Source organism: Pseudorasbora parva, chromosome 20, assembly GCF_024679245.1.
Source record: "Pseudorasbora parva isolate DD20220531a chromosome 20, ASM2467924v1, whole genome shotgun sequence".
NCBI classification, from domain to species: domain Eukaryota; kingdom Metazoa; phylum Chordata; class Actinopteri; order Cypriniformes; family Gobionidae; genus Pseudorasbora; species Pseudorasbora parva.
Window position 1 is genome coordinate 29,431,139 of NC_090191.1, and position 16,696 is coordinate 29,447,834.

Consider the following 16,696-nt stretch of genomic DNA (forward strand, 5'->3'; position numbering starts at 1 on the left):
TTTAGGACAATCAACATCGTTTAATAATAAGCAAAGATTTTCTTTTACAGTTTAGTTACAGTTGTACATACACGCCTATAGGCTACACTAAAAAACGCTTCCATGAGGCAGTCCATATGTTCACCAGAAGCACTTCATTGGCTGAAAGTAAGAACCACCCACTTCCGGTTTTATACAAATGCTAAAGAGTGCAAATAAATCAGTTAAATCTTTGTTTGACTGTTATAGAAGAAATACATTTCCCAATATTATTATGAACGTGTCTGGGTTTATTACTTTTTTTTACATTTTTAAATTTTTTAAAGGAAAGAAAAGCATTCTGTGTGGTCCTAGACAGTTCAAAAACACGATCAAGGTGCGAGCTTGACAGTTACAGAAGAACTGGCATAGAAAAAGAAGCATACTTCAAAATACAATAAAACAACCAGAAGTTCACAGTTTCTAGTATTTACAGAATTGTGTATGGTTGTTTGTAATATAGGCAAACTGACACAGGAACGTGAGGTAAATGAGGGTAGTCAGGCGGTGTGAAGGCAAGTCTCAGAGAAGAGGATTGCCCTAAAAAACTTCTCAGAATTGAAGAAAAATCTTGGTCACACTTTATTGTACATTGCTCGTGTGTATTGAGCAGCAACTGGAAATGATTTTCAGTGGTATTTTACATTTTGGCATTCATTTAAATGAATCGTGAATTTGAATTGGTCTAAACATGGCTAAATCAGGATATTACAAAAACAAATACTTCTGTTCAAAAGCTTAAGGTCAGTAAGTTTTTTGAATGAAGTCTCACCAAGGCGGCATCAGAAATACATTACAAACAGTAATATTGTGAAATACTACTTCAATTTAAAAGAGGTGTTTTATATTTTAATTTTTTACTGTGATGGCAAAGCTGAATTTTTAGCATCTATTACTCCAGTAATGTCAATGTTGAAAACGATGCATAATATTTTTGTGGAAACTATTATCTTTTTTTTTAGGATTCTTCGTACTGAATACGAGTAGTTATTTATATTAGTTATTTACTTAAAATAAAATCTTACTGACCACAAACATTTGAACAGTAGTAGTTAGTGTGTGTGTGTGTGTGTGTGTGTGTGTGTGTGTGTGTGTGTATATATATATATATATAAATTTCTGTCTTTTTGTGACAAGTCCAAATTCATTTCTACTACAATGTCATTACCGTGTGGAGCGACTTGCAGATACATATAATCTGTATTAACTATAGCAGTTCAAGTTAGTAACATGCATAACAGTGACCCTGTAAAATAAAGTGTTACCAAAATCTCTACTCCAAACATGTGCAGTTAAGCAGAAAGAGTGGCCCATCGCAAGATAAAGTAAGGACTGGTTTTGTTCTCAAAACAGTCGGTTTGTGCAAAAAGGCCAGACATTTAGTTATGCGGACAGAGAGTATGAATACAAAAGCTTTAGTGCGTCCAGCAGGCGATGCCATTGTTAAGGCTTCCAAAAATTACATCCATTACAAAGAATTCAACGATACCGCCAAGAAAAAAAGTACACGCTCGCTCACAAGCAAACTCTTCACCAGCGGCATTTAAATAAGTACAAAATCCACCGTTTGAACTGTAAATATTACCACGTTATTTCTAATGTGGAAAAATAGACTGTGCATAATGTACAAGCAAGAAATATCAGCACTTTGGTGTGGGCTTCAGATTAGCTACCGGCTCGTTGTAGCCACGGCTACTGTGCGTCTACCTTCTTCAAGCACCACGCTGAGAAAACAATGAGAAACTTTATGAATGCGTTACACAGTGGTTCACAGTGACGTGATGAGGGAGGAATTGTCTGCCAGAAGCAAACAACAAAGCTTCTATTGGTCCCTGAATTACACATCTTTTACCACAGCTGTGCCAGGAACAACCCTCGAAGGAACAGACAGGCCCGAAGTTTGCCGTTTAGACAGAATCAGTGACTATCAATACAGTAAACCCAATATTATCTTACAGTACACAAATTTCTCCCCCATAAAAGTTGTGTAAACAAGCAGGAATGACCTTTAGGATGAAAGTTAGTTGCTAAAAACAGACCCAGTAGCCCTCCCCTCCGTCTTTTGATAATAAGTGTTGTTGTCTGAGGTTCCCTGTCCCTGGAGGATCGGTATCTGGGGAGCTTTTCTTTACTTGAGATTCTCCAAGGATCACTCTTCACATACATTGGCAAGTCAAAGGCTCCTGAGTAAGCCATCTATTTGTCAGTTGTTTGCTTCCTCAATTGGCAATATCATGAACTAGGGCACTGGGGTGACCCTCTCTCTCGCCACATAAAAGCAAGGAGGAGGAGGAGGACTTAGGTGCTTGGTTTTCGACAACATTTAACCCACTTTGAGATGAGAAATGATTTTGGGGCTTATCTAAAATGATGTGTTCAGACAAGTAAGTGCAGTGTTCAGTCTACGAACTGAAGAGGCCTCCAGCTAGTTCTAATGTCCACCAGGGGGAGCCCTTCTCTAGAGTAGCGCAAACCATGACCTGAGAGATTATTCTGGAAGGTGCAGTGACATCACCTCTGGTTTCATCTTGAAGTACTGGCTGAAACGGAGAACTGCATATCTGCAAAAGAAAATATGGTGGTAAGAATACAGTTTGGTGGAAAATATGGGGGTAAGAATACGGTTAGGTGGAAAATATGGTGGTAAGAATGCAATTTTAAAATTCCAGCAAAAAAATAAAATAAAATCTTTTTGAGAAGATAAAATTTACCCCAAGAAGTCAAAGTCAATGGTGGAGTACTGAGCCTGGATTAAAGCCCACAGTCCCCAGAAGAAATGAGATGCCTGGGGAAAAGGAAAACCAAATATATGAAGAAAAAATGAGGACAGCTTTAGCTTCTTTTTCACAGAGGTAGAAATCAGGATTTTGGAGTAAATCTCAACAAAAAAAAATATTATTGTATACTAAAATCAAGAATAATCTCTCACACACACACAGTTAATCAGTTAATATTATATATATCTCAATTTCTGGCATTTTTGTGACAAGTCCAAATTCATTATACATACACGCATACACACGCTACATATTCCATTACAATAATGAAAATTAGATTTTTTTTAATTCGTTTTTTTGGCATTGAGAAGACCAGGTTATGAAAACAATATTCACAATGCACACTTTTTAATGCTCCCCACAAAACGTAACTTTCATTAAAAAATATTTTCATAACGTTTCATTTTTATTTTAGCATCAAATAGAACTAAGAAATATTCTTGACAGGTTTTGTTGGATTCCCCCTGACACTGGAGTTAACTGTGACAGATTGTATGTTGTATTGTTGCTTGGAAACATTTGACCCACGCCTTTCTAAGCAAAGACTGCTTCCTTTTAGTGGACCCATTAAAAAAGGAAAAAAAGATAACTGCATGGAAGTTATTTGTGTTGATTTTGGATCACTGACAGCAAAGTAAAAGCTCATAAAATGTGGCATATATATAAAAGCCCCTCTGAATCACTCCAGCCATCATGTGAGTAAAGATCACAGGTTTGCTGGCCTATAATAAAGTCTTTATTCTCAGCGTGTTTCGCTCAACTGCACAGAATAAATGTTTGTCTCTGCTGGAGTCAAGGGTCCTGAACCCCCTCAGACACAATCTTCAGAGCATATTCAGACCGTCTTTTAAAAACTCCATGTCTCCTGTCCTAGGTATGTGAAGATGGTGTAAACACCAAGGCGATGTACTACAGCAGAACTTCAATTGGCACCACAAGTCCTTGGAATATATAGAGCTATTATTTGGCAATGCTGGTTAAATTAATGCAACTACATCATTATTTATTAATGTAGAAAAACACTACTGTTAAAAAGTTGAAGGTCAGTAATTTATTTGTTTAATTGCATTTGTCTCTTCTGCTCAGCAAGGCTGCATTTATTTGATCAAAAAAAGTAATACAAACTGTTATATTGTGAAATATTATTATAATTTAAAATATTGTTTTCAGTTTGAAAATATTTTAAAATGTAATTTATTCCTGATAGCAAATTCAGCATCATTACTCCAGCGTTCAGTGTCACACAATTCTTCAGAAATCATTCTAATTTGACGATTGGCGGTTCAAGAAACATTTATTATCATCAATGTTGAAAACAGTTGCTGCTTAATATTTTGTGGAAACCATAATACATTTTTTGTCAGAATTCATTGATGACAAAAAAAAAACATTTATTAGAATTGTTTAGTAACATTATAAATGTCTTGACCGTTTGGTATTGTGTATAAATCATAAAAATGATTGTGTACACAATTTCTGTTAGATAGATATTGGCATTATCAGCTTCTTTACATCTTTTTTTCTTTCAACCAATATATTATAACCATTCAACCTTACAACCATAATATCAACCAAAATTACCTGTGTATGACATTGTATAATCTAAATTATATAATATAGGTAGATTTTTATATCATGTATTCTAATAATATTTTTTTTTAAAGAGTCTTATTCAGTAATTATGGCTAAATTTGTTTATTGCAGGTTAGTGTGTTTACATTATACTAATATCACAATATTCTTGGGCGTCTCTTCGGTTTTCTCTGAGCTTTCAAATAAAGCCTCAGAAAATGGAATCCAAAACGAAGGCAACAAAACTGTTCATTAAGCCTCACACAGTGGCATTCCTCTGGTATTTGTTTTAGCATCTCTCAAGGTCCCTCTCAGGGACAGGGAGAGAAAACGATGCCTCCCTCAGTTTTGTTCGCCATATCTAAGAGCCAGAGGATTTTTTTCCCTCAATCTTCTTCCCCAGCTTTTAACACGTCTATTTATCACACAAGACTTAACTGTGTGAGTAAACTGGATATTCAATTAGTTTTCCTTTCTGAAGTAAATATCATCACCAAGAAAGGACTAAAGAGCAGGTGTGCTACTCGATCGTCAAAGAATGACCTGCGTGCACACACACACACAAACACCCAGAGTTCCTCCCATTAGATGCCTGCAAATCTCTATAAAGGTGGGCAGGATGTCAAGGCTCCTTCCCTGACTACTTGCAATCCTTATTCATACCTTTTTCTTCAATTCAAGCGTCACTCTAATGCAGACAATCTCCCTGCTAAATAGTTAAACTGCTCGCGATGTTCCCATTTGCTTTGTAAAATGCTGCATGTCATTGAAGAAAGTAATTAAATTGAAAAAACAAAAGCCTGATGTTTAGTTTGGCAGGGTGCAGATGGATCAAAATGCGTCACGATTCCAGACAGTGGCGGATAAATCCAGTTTCAACTCACCAAGGCGAATCGGTTGACCTGCACGTACAGCACCTCCACTTCGTTGTTGGAGACCTGTGTGCCCTGTGATTTGTACTCCTTGTAGGCCTCCAGATAGGCCCGGAGCCACTGCAACTGGAGCTCTCGCCCAGGATACAGGGTGTAGTCCACCTCATTTAGACCTGTCAATCACAGTAATACCACCACTATTCATATTATATCTTTTTAAATCCTGGTTAAGTAGGTCTCTCTTCCATAGAATAGCTTCATTATTTGTCATAATGCATCGTTACCTGCAAATTCATTGAAGTGATTCCCAATGTCAAAGGCTTGGTAATTGTACCCAGCATATTCGTAGTCAATGAATTTGACATTTCCTGCAGGAGGGGAAACAAATAGGAATTTGTTTAGAAAAGCTCACGGGCATTGTCTTCTTAACCCTTGTTCTTTTTTACTGTAACAATCTATTGCCTGTATTAGCAAACCAACACTACATGGACATTTTCTGCTATTAACATGACTGATCAAATCACATCTGGGAAAAGGAGTAAGGATTTGCATTCTGGGGCAAACAAAGGACAACAAAGAAGAAACAAATGACAAAGTGAATAAGGCATGGGGACAGATTTCATGCACTCGTAGCATGCATGCAGAAAAAAAATGACATGCTATATTTGGGTGATTTATCATTTAGGGATACTTTAAATAGTGAGATAGTTTAATTTATTTTACACTATTTTCCACATCCAGTAATAATTAACTGATCAAAACTATTGGAGGTTTTTGATTTTTGTCTGATAAGGTAATGTATTTGTCATGTTTTGGACAAAAAAACACGCGTGTTATATATATATATATATATATATATTCACACACCATGGTACCCTGTCACGTCTCATTTCAATCATAACCATATATATATCTTTATTAATTATTTAAGGAAAACGTACACATAAATACAATTTCCATGATTTTAACACCTTTTATTAATTTACTATGGGGGTGAAATTAAAAAGTTTAGGTCTAGGGTCAATTGCAAAAATGACAGTACGTTTAAAGCTTAATAATAATAATAAAACTGCACATGACTTATGTTATTATTATTATTTTAAAGTGTATCTAATTGATGAATCACCCATTTACATGAGTCTGCTAAGAGGAAATGTGAAAAACTTGCAATCAGTTTTCTTTTCAAAGGAAAATGTGTATTATCATGATTATTATTATTCATCTTAAGGTATTTTCAAATGAAAACAAACACAATTCTTAATTCCTACTTGATTACAAATAACTAAGCAAGTAGGTGAAGTCATTGCAAGTTTTTGACCTTTTCCAGGAAATCTTGTGACTGGTTAAAGAAAGAGCGCATTGCGCAAACAGTCTTCTGCTCTACACCGTAAAACAGTGAAAGTAAAAAAGAATGAAACGAATAAAGAAAGGCAAAAAATGGATAAACCATTCAGGTTAAAGAAAGGTTTACAGCTTTAGAAAAAAACAACAACAAAAAAACACAGGAGACGGCTGTACTGTAAGACCAGGGCTGGAAGGACAGAGGAGGTAAAGGAGAGAAAACGGGCAATGTCGCCATCTAGTGGCACACATTTTGTATAGCAGTGTTCTAGCAAGCAATGACTTGATAAGTCAGGTGATGTGAGTGAACAGTGTTGACTTCAGAATACAAAGCCTTACTCCTCTCAGTCTAGATATGTGTAATGTATTATTCCTTAAATCACTGCCTGATCTGTAACATGTAACATTAGTGCACCTAATGTGTGTTTGACTTTATGGCCTTGCATTCCCAGTGCTTTAGAGCTTATGGTGTGTAGAAAAAGTTTGATTGACATTGGACAGAAGTGTTGGTCTACAGAAAGAGACACGTGAGGTGGTTACCGGACCCGGTGGCGTCCTAGCGGGACACACTGAACACCTCCAGTCAGTGGCTATAGCCCTGTGCAGCAGATGAAGAGATTTGGGCAAACTCACATCTGTCACAGAACACACACAGCTTCACTGCAGAGAGGCCATTGGGCACCTCCCCCTTTAAGAACAAACACGGCTCATCTCATAAACGCACACCCCCGCCACACAGCATCCCCATTGGTCGATTAGTCATCCAATGAGGCCCCAAGTTACTAAATCTATACAAATGCCACGATGGCTTCCTGTGCAGGTCGAACCTGTGGGACGCTCAAACTTATTTGACTCCCTGAGAATCAACGAAAAACAAAAACAAGCGGGATTATTGCGTAACACTCCCGCTCTTGCTTTCTAGGTCTCGGTGGGGTGGGGAGGGAGCTGAGCGTGCAGGGTTGTCAAAAATGTTAACATTTTACAGTGAAAACTTCCTCCCACCCCTTGTTCTGTTAAATGCGAGTTGGAGGAAGTGGCTTGGCTTTTTTTCTGAAAACAGAGCCTCCTTCCTCCCTCAAAATTCAAATATAAACAAGCGCCCGAGGTTGTAGCTGCCTCCAAGCCCTGTTCTTGCAGCAGATTTATGTGACTGAATCTCTAATCTTTTGTTATTATTTACTGCTCCAAGAACAGTTTTTAGGGGCAACTGAAACCTTTAGGGTAACTGATACATGCTAGTGATAATCAGTTTGAAAGCCTAAAAAAAAAAAGAAGAAAAAAAAGGTGAGAGACAGGAACTATGTTCTCACACTACTTTAGTGGCAGAGCAGCCATTTTCTCATGCTCATATTCTTCCACGTGGGTCATTCCTGTTATGCTGATGATTTTATTTCCCCCATCATGTATTTCCTCAAATATTGGATAAAATATAAAGGCCACTTTATGGTGGAAATCACAATCAGCATTAAGTTACATTAATAATGTTATGTTACATTATTTTCATAGATTTTTATGTATATAATAACTATATAAATGTTATTATTTACAGTTAATTATACATAAATATAATGTATTATATATAAATTTTAGTTAACATATGTGAGCTTGACAAAACATTTCAACATCTACTCAAACCAAATTACATTTCTTTTTAATTTTTTTTAGAGACGTAATTAATACATTAATTAATTAATTAATACAATTGTTAATTATAACAATTTACATGTTTCAAATAAATATGGGTTTACTAAAAAAATTATAAACACAGCTTATTTTAACTTTTATTTTCCTTCCTGCATTTTTTCTTCTGGCCATTGGTGAAGTGCTTTAGCCTGTCCAGAGCATTATGAAAGTCTGCTATAGTGTTTTATAGAAATACTTCCTTATTTCATAAATATATTCACTGAAATGAAAGGACTAAAAAAACATTATGCATAACAGGAATGACCGGAGTCACACTCTCACTCTCCATCCTGTGGCTCAGGCAGCGCAGACAGTCGCCAGTCTCTACATCATGAAGATAGGAAACAGCATCACAGCAACATTCCCCAGAGCAAACAAAAACACACTTTTGCTTTTGATTTTCAAAAACAGAAAACATATTTTACGGAAACCAGTGGATTCTCCCGACTCTTGATGAAAATGGATGAGAATGTAATTTTACCATCCTTTAAGGAAAGGTCATCCATGCTATATTTCAGAGGTGAAAACACTAAATTTAAGCCTACCTTAGGCAGGGGGGTTGGGGAAACAAACGCTGTGGCTGAAGGAAGCTGTTGGGGTTTGTAGGACTCACCTTCCTTTTGGTTGTAGATGATGTTCTTACAAAGCAGATCGTTGTGACAGAGAACGACTGGGGAACCCAGTTTAGAGAGGTTTTGCTGAAGCCAGATCATTTCGTCTCTAAGACACGCAGAGCTGGGCACCTCACTGTTCAGCCTGGGAACAAATGACACATGCATGCATTCAGAAAACACAAACCAGCTTTTGTGTTTCAGCATGATTCAATTAAGGCACATTGTACATGTACCTGCCTCACTCAGTCAGACAGAGATTTTGAAAAACCTTCATTTCCGTGACTGATGCAAGACTACTTTAAAATATTATTGTCTATAAATAGTAAAGTAACCGCAGAGACGCTGTATGGGTATGTAATCTGCTGTGACAGGTTGTTGCACAATAACGGATGGGGCTTCTAAGGCATAAATATAATCCATTTTTAATCCAAAACAAAATTCAAGCCTACCTGAACTATTAGTTTTGCTCAACCTGCATAGCAATGTGGTAAAAAAAACACACACACACAAAACCCATGTCCCAGTTTTGCACGTACAAGCACCACTCACATTTCCTTCAGACAATTTAGTTTAATCATCAAAAATGGATCGATAGACATTTTAATGACATTAAAGGCATAGCTCACCCCAAAAAATGTATTCTGTCATCATTTATTCACCCTCAAATTATTCCAAACTTTTATGAGTTTCCTTGTTCTGCTGAACACAAAATAAGATATTTTGAAGAATGTTTGTAACCAAGCAGATAGGGCAACCATTCACTACCATAGTATTTTTTTCCTATTGGTAGTCAGTGCTCTATCTGCTTGGTTACAAACAATCTTCAAAATATCTTTTTACTAATTTTCAAATTTTCATTTTTGGGTGAACTATCCCTTTAAAAAGGAAGTGACTAAGTATATTTAAATCTAATTTAGAACAGCCTACTTGGCTTTCCAATTACTCTTTTTTGATAATCCTTTATATCGTAGTGTTGTCAATCGATTAATCACATCCATAATAAAAGTTTGTGTTTACATAAAATCTGTGTGTACTGTGTATAATTATTATGTATATTTGAATACACACACACACGCATGTATGTATATATACATAAAAAAATATTAATATAAATAAAATATAAAGGGAAAAAATATTTATATATAAAATATTAATAATTATAACAAATGTATACAGTATATACACGCAAATATTTCTTAAAAATATACATGGATGTGTGTGCATTCAAATATACATAATAATTACACACAGTATATTATATTGTATATATTTTATACCTATTATTATACCTATTATATTGTTTTTTTAATTGATTATTTTTTTCTTTCTTTATTATTTTTCTTTCCTGCTTTGTCTTTTGTTGCCTTATGTAAAAAGCACTTTCTTTAGAAGCTATCTTTAAAACTTGTTATATTTACAAATCGGCAAAAAAATGTGTGTGTTTTTCTGAACTTGCACCTGTGCAAACACATGTATCTGTGACAGGATGAGTCATGTAATGTAGAAATGGGAGGATTTCTAAACCACAGTATACTCAAATCATATTCACCCCAAAAAAACATTCATCTGTCATTCATCTAAATAACCTGAGGTAATTTCTGTACGTCATAGCAAGTGAAGTTGAGACCTCCTTGTATTGAAAGCTTCAACATCGGCAAGACGTTACACCTAAGGGTGTTATTCTACATGTTCTGCTTCGCTGAAAAAAGTCACAGTATAATTATACCATACACCCCCTAAATTTAAAGCTCACCTCTGGTCCATCTCAGGGTCCTCAAAGTGTGTAGGAACAAGAGAAAAGTACTTGCTCATTCTCAGCCAGAGGTCTGACTGGGGGACCCAGCCGTTGTGGGCATGTATGGCATGATATTTTGCCATCTGCCTTGCAATGTTCCTGTAGACAAATAAAATCAGCTTATTTTCAGGTTTAGATTACATTTTGAACCCTACAGTATGTAATATAATTACAAACCATTCAAAAGTTTGGGGTTGTGCAAACAAAATGCTTTGAAAGTCTCTTATACTCACCAGCCAAGGCTGCATTTATTTGATTTTCTATTTGAATAGATTTTCAAATGTAATTTATTCATGTGATGGCAAAGCTGAATTTTTAGCATCATTACTTCCGCGTCACATAATCCTTCAATGTCGCATAATCCTTCAGAAAGCATTCTAATATGCTGATTTAGTGCTTAAGAAACATTTCTGATTATTATCAAAGCTAAAAAAAAACTGTTGTGCTAATCAAGAAAGTTCAAAAACATTTTTTGAAATATAAATATATTTTGTAACATTCTAAGTATATCTTTTGATCAATTGAATGCATCCTAGTTGAATAAAATCGTTCTCTCTTTTTTACTAACCTCACATTTTTGAACGGTACATATAGTATATTTAAAGGGATAGTTCACCCCAAAGTTGTCATTACTCACTCACCCTCAAGTTGTTCAAAACCTGAGTGAGTTACTTTCTTCTGTTAAACACAAAAGAATATATTTTAAAGAATGTTGGTAACCAGACAGTTGACAGCACCCATAGTCTGAAAAAAAAATGCTAAGGAATTTAATGAGTGCTATCAACTTTCTGGTTACCAACATTCTTTAAAATGTATTTTTTTGTGTGTTCAACAGAAGAAAAAAACTCAATTGACTCACTGACATTTTCTTTGGCTGAACTATCCCTTTAAAATAGTTTAACTGCCAACATTTTATCATGTCATCACCCTGCTAACACAGTAGCCTTGTTCTCTCACAGCTGTCTGAGACCCGACACGTATTAGCAGGAGGCCTGGGTCAGTGTGCGAGAGAGAGTGCAGTGCGTCATTCATGTCTTAAGGGATTACCAGGTAAGGTTTGGGGTTATGAGACAAGTGTCTGTCTAGTTGGAGGTCAACAACGGTATCTCAATTGTTGTCACGCCGTCCTAAATCGATTAGCTCAGTATTATGAAGGATGATTGACCCACTTGAACATACTGTTTCTAACCTGAAGATGGTGGGGCTGCGGATGTGCTCGGGCTCCAGGGCCACACCCTCCAGAAACTCATAGCACAGGCCATTGTTGAAGGTGCAGTAGAGACGTGGAGCGCACCTGTGTGCCTGGAGGACACGAAAGCTCTTCACTTCATTTTCACGGTCCACAAACAGTTCCGTCTTGTTCCCGTAGACCCGTACCAGGACCACTTCTTGCATGGACCCGCCGATATAACAGCCAATCAATTTGTTTGTGATGCCGTCTGTGAAAAACTGGAAGAAAGAAGTAAAGAGGTCATCATTTTCAGATAGCTCCGACGGTTTGAGGTTAACCTTTAGTTATGCTGGTCATTAAAAGTCTCTTAGTTGGCATCACATGCCTCAAGTTCCTTTGCGGTTTTTTGCCACTTGATCAGCTGAAGAGAAACCTTATATTTCCATGAATACAAAAATACGAACGACCAAACTCAACACAAGCAAAACAACAACGTTTACTTTATTTAGGATCAAAATCAGCACAAAAGAAGGTGCATTCAGTGTTTCAGAGCTGAACAAATTTTATATTGTCTACTATGGAGCATGTTTGGGACGCCAAGCATTCCAGGCCACAATCATCTGTACTATCTGGGATTGACTGACAGTGGGCGGAACGTCAGGAATTTGATTTCTGCCAGGGCCAGAGCCTGGCATGTGCTGAGCACTCAATTTTGTTTCAAAGTTGATGAAAACAACCCAATACATATCTAGTTTCCCTCCCACATGCGAGCGACACAACACACCCCTACCAACTCTGTTTATACAAGGAAACACTATTCCGCACCTCAGGCTAAACAGTGTTCAGTTTACAAGAATATTAATACAGACTGCTGACATTTCATCCGGATGGAGGCTATAGATGTACGGGTTAACACTATAATAGGGAAGTGAGTTCATCTGTGGTTTATTTGTAACTTAAAAGGACTGATCACTTCAAAAAGAAAATTGGGCCCTAGTCACTCAAAAAACAGTATTATATTCTGAAGAATATCTTTTGGGTTTTTTCTATACAGTGAAGATCAATGGGGTCAATGTTGTTTGGATGCTCTTCAAAATCCTTAGAGTGGTGATTACCAAAGAATTATTATTGTGGCAAAATCATTGTATGACCAAAAAAGCACTAACTACATCATGGAAATTTCCACAATCTCAATTTAAAGTGCAGAGGACGGTAGACCCAATTCCCTCACTAGTCACTTGAAAAACTTGATTCAAGGCGTCTCCCCTGGTGTGCAACTAAATAAAAGATTCCTATTCCAGTTCTCAACAACACCAAGGTGACGGAAACCTGAACCGTCACAATAAACATTGTTAATGCTGTAGTCAATAGTCAATACATGCAGGTTCTGTAATTAGTTGAACTGACTTGCTGAGCTTCCAAGAAACTCCTAGAAAGGCTGCTTTTCCAGAAAGTCCGAAAACTTCTAGGAGAATATAAAAATGTACTTGTTCTTGGAAAACTCCTCCACTATACTCTAGATTCCACCCATATCATGTTAATCAATCACGTATGAATGCAGAGCGCTCTGGGCTGTACAGAGCAGTGTAATGTCACCGTCACAGTTTTCTTTCTGTGTCAGCTGTAAGCACACACATAACAGTGGTACAGTAACTTCCCTGGATAGCAAACAAATGCCTTTACTTTGATCTACAAATATTGACTTCGACCCATTTTAGAAACGAGAAATGCCATTTGACCATAATGCACCGATGCAGGAAGAAAATTTTGAAAATATTTTCCTCATTCTTCATACATTTGTCATGTCCAACTGTCAGAATCGTGTCATAAAAAAACCAAGAAACACACATTAAACAAATATCACTTCATAATAACTTTCATTAGAAAACACTACCAAGCATTACTATATTATATAATTTTAACAAATCATTAATGTTAATTTAAAATACATATATATACTTTTAAAAAATGTTTAAGTACCACACCAAATGTATACTTAATAAAATTAAAATAGGTATACCAGCATGTATTGTAATACACTGGCAAAAATATTTATAACAATAAATTTATTATAAAAAATATATTGTTTTATTACCTCATAATCAACCTCAATCATTTTTTATTGAATTAAATCAGGTCGAAATAACTCTTTAAGGTAACAATTTCAGAAATTGCAAATTGCAAAAAAAAAACAAAAACAAAAAAAGACTAAAAAAGGTAATTGTGACTTTTATCTCACAATTTTGACATCTATATCCCACAATTCTGACTTTTTTCTCAGAAGTGTGAGACAAACTCACAAAGTCCAAATACTGAGATACCTCAGAATTGCAATATAAATAATAATATAAATTAACTCGCATTTGCAAGTCCATGTGTTTTTTAATCGACTTTTTTTCCGCAATTGCGAGTTTATATCCCACAATTCTGGCTGTTTTCTTGCAATTGTGAGTTTATATCCTGTAATTCTGGTTTTACTCTTGCAATTGCCAGTTTCTAGAGCAATTCTGTCTTTTTTCTAGCAATTGCAAGTAAATATTCTGCAATTCAGACATACATACATACATACACACACACACACACACTATATATATATTATAGTCATTATCGTTATAGTCAATTATAGTTTTTTTTTTATTTATTCTGTGGTGGAAACAAGCTTCCATGGTAATAAGTATACTAAGATATATGAACAAATAGCTATCAAATATTATTACTATAGTAATACTAAATACAGAAATGTTTTAAGTAGTACATAAAAATAGGTAGTAAGTAACGTTAGGCCTAAGGAATAAATAAGTTAAAAAACAGCAACACAATGCACAAATTCCAGGGATCCACCACACACATTCTTCCCTTAGAGATTTTGCTTTGTATTTATTACTGTTTCAATAATTGCAATGGTGCAATAAATAGCCTACTTTTAAGCGTGCAAGAGCTATATAGATTAATGAATGAGAGTGATTCAACGTAAGCTCTTTGACAGCTCGCAGTGGCTGCTGCCGAGTCTCTGCCTAGCGCCATGGTGCCACTGCCGACGAGGTCTATCTGGTGACGCAGCTCAGGATTTGAAGGCGCAGCACGCTTAACTTCGCTTTTTGCATCATAAAAGACATTAAACGATCTGCTGTCAGCACATGACGACTTTCTGCTTCAGTTAGGGTCGGCGTGCGACCATCCGAGTTGTAAGCGACGAGAAAAGACATGAGAATTACCTTCATTTTGACCTCAGAAGGTTTCCAGTGGGGTCTGAGCGTCTTGATGAGTTTCAGCGCTCCGGCTCTGTAATCGTGCTCATCTACCGTCACGTCTAATTTTGGAACCACGGGCGCGCATTCTGGAACATGGATGTACTTGGCCATTGCTGTAAATGCTCGCTGTTGCTGCTCTGAGACGGGGAAGTTTCAATGAATGCTATAATGTAAAGCAGGGTGCGGATTTTAGCTCAGGTTCTGCACGGTTACGCCTCCAGTCGTGCTGTTCGATTCGCGAATCAATCGCTCTTCTTGGTCAGTTCATCGCGATTCGACTGAGCCGATTTGAGTTCAATTTCGGTCCTTTACTTGACATCATATTGCTCAAAACATGTAGACCTAAAAAAATTATTATTATTTTTTTTTTATGAAACACGGTAGGAAATGTTCTCAAAAAAGATCAAGTGAATTAATTAAAGGTGATTATCTGATCCCTATGTTAATGATATAAAAATATATGAGAGAATTGGACCCTAAACTAAAGTGTTACCGTTCAATTGTATACATTGTTGCTGAAAAAATATGAGAAATTATGCTGTTGCAATACATTTGGTGTAATTTTGCCTAACAGCTTCCCTTTAAAACATGGATGTGTGTATGTGTGTTCAACAGGAGAACTGTTTGAAACAACATGGGAGTGTAAATGACAGAATTTTTTACATCCTTTCAATCACTAAATATGTCACGTGAAATCATTAACTACACACCGGAAATATTAACACGAAATATTTAAACGCGCAATGATTGAAACAAATCAGTGAATCAGCTTTTGAACCGATTCACTAAAGTGAGCTATGCGAACGAACCGAATCGCTAAAATGATTCGGACTTCTCAGAAATATCAGATGATCTCCCACCACCCTTATGTGTTAGGAGACCGTCGCGGTGCATGCTGGTACAACATGACTCACACTGCTTTGCATCTGAAGCTTTCAGCATTACTGTGTCACTAAGATAATGCTCAGGTAGAGAGGCGTCCGTGTTTGTTTTTCTGGTTTCCAGTCATGAAAATGTGTGCTTACTGTAGGTCTTCGTTCTTAAATGGCCTTTAGCAAGATTTTTAGAGAGATACAATTGCGTGTAAGACCTGTATAGCAACCTATCATTAATGGCAAGCACAAGCATTACAGTGATTTCGAATATTTTAAGTAAAATAAATAAATATATCTTTCATTTATTTGTCTATGTATTGTTAAATAATAAACAAACATTCTTCTAGAATATATTTTTTACGGTCTATGATCTTTCCAGAAATGTCTTCCCTGGCTATAAAACAGGTAGGCCTACCCTACCTACCTACTTATCCCATGACAGTTATGACATCATCACAACATACCATGTAACCTTGTTACCACTGGAGGCTAAACAGTGAGGCTCGGACGCCTCCATTGTTTCCAATTGAATGTCTGTATGTAAAGCATTTCTTGCCACAGCCTGTCCAGATGTAAAATGTCGTGACTCGTGACCACTGTTTTTTTTTTTTTTTTTTTTTTTTTTTTTTTGTGAACAGTAGCGCAGTTTTAATTCTATCCTGTGTGTATGTAGGCCTACGTACCTATAGGAGGCGCTCAGTGGCACAAACGGATTACTTTATAGATT

General features: G+C 36.3%; 1 protein-coding gene across 1 annotated transcript; it reads right to left on the reverse strand.

The window, feature by feature from the left end:
* Window positions 1-1,622: 1,622 nt before the first annotated feature.
* On the reverse strand, window positions 1,623-15,324 carry etnk1 (ethanolamine kinase 1). The gene is made up of 8 exons (XM_067427516.1): window positions 15,059-15,324; window positions 11,862-12,121; window positions 10,631-10,771; window positions 8,877-9,019; window positions 5,524-5,607; window positions 5,252-5,412; window positions 2,730-2,803; window positions 1,623-2,579 (listed from the first exon to the last, which is right to left on the reverse strand). Exons 1-8 carry the CDS (start codon window positions 15,203-15,205, stop codon window positions 2,507-2,509), a joined length of 1,083 nt encoding a protein of 360 aa, XP_067283617.1. The 5' UTR covers window positions 15,206-15,324; the 3' UTR covers window positions 1,623-2,506.
* Between the last annotated feature and the right edge of the window lie 1,372 nt (window positions 15,325-16,696).

Coding starts and splice junctions, on each gene's coding strand:
- etnk1 (XM_067427516.1), bottom strand. CDS start 15,205: ATGGCCAAGTACATCCATGTTCCAGAATGCGCGCCCGTGGTTCCAAAA. Junction 12,122..15,058: donor CTTCTGAGGTCAAAATGAAG/GTAATTCTCATG, acceptor TCTTTCTTCCAG/TTTTTCACAGACGGCATCAC. Junction 9,020..10,630: donor GACCCTGAGATGGACCAGAG/GTGAGCTTTAAA, acceptor ATTTGTTCCCAG/GCTGAACAGTGAGGTGCCCA.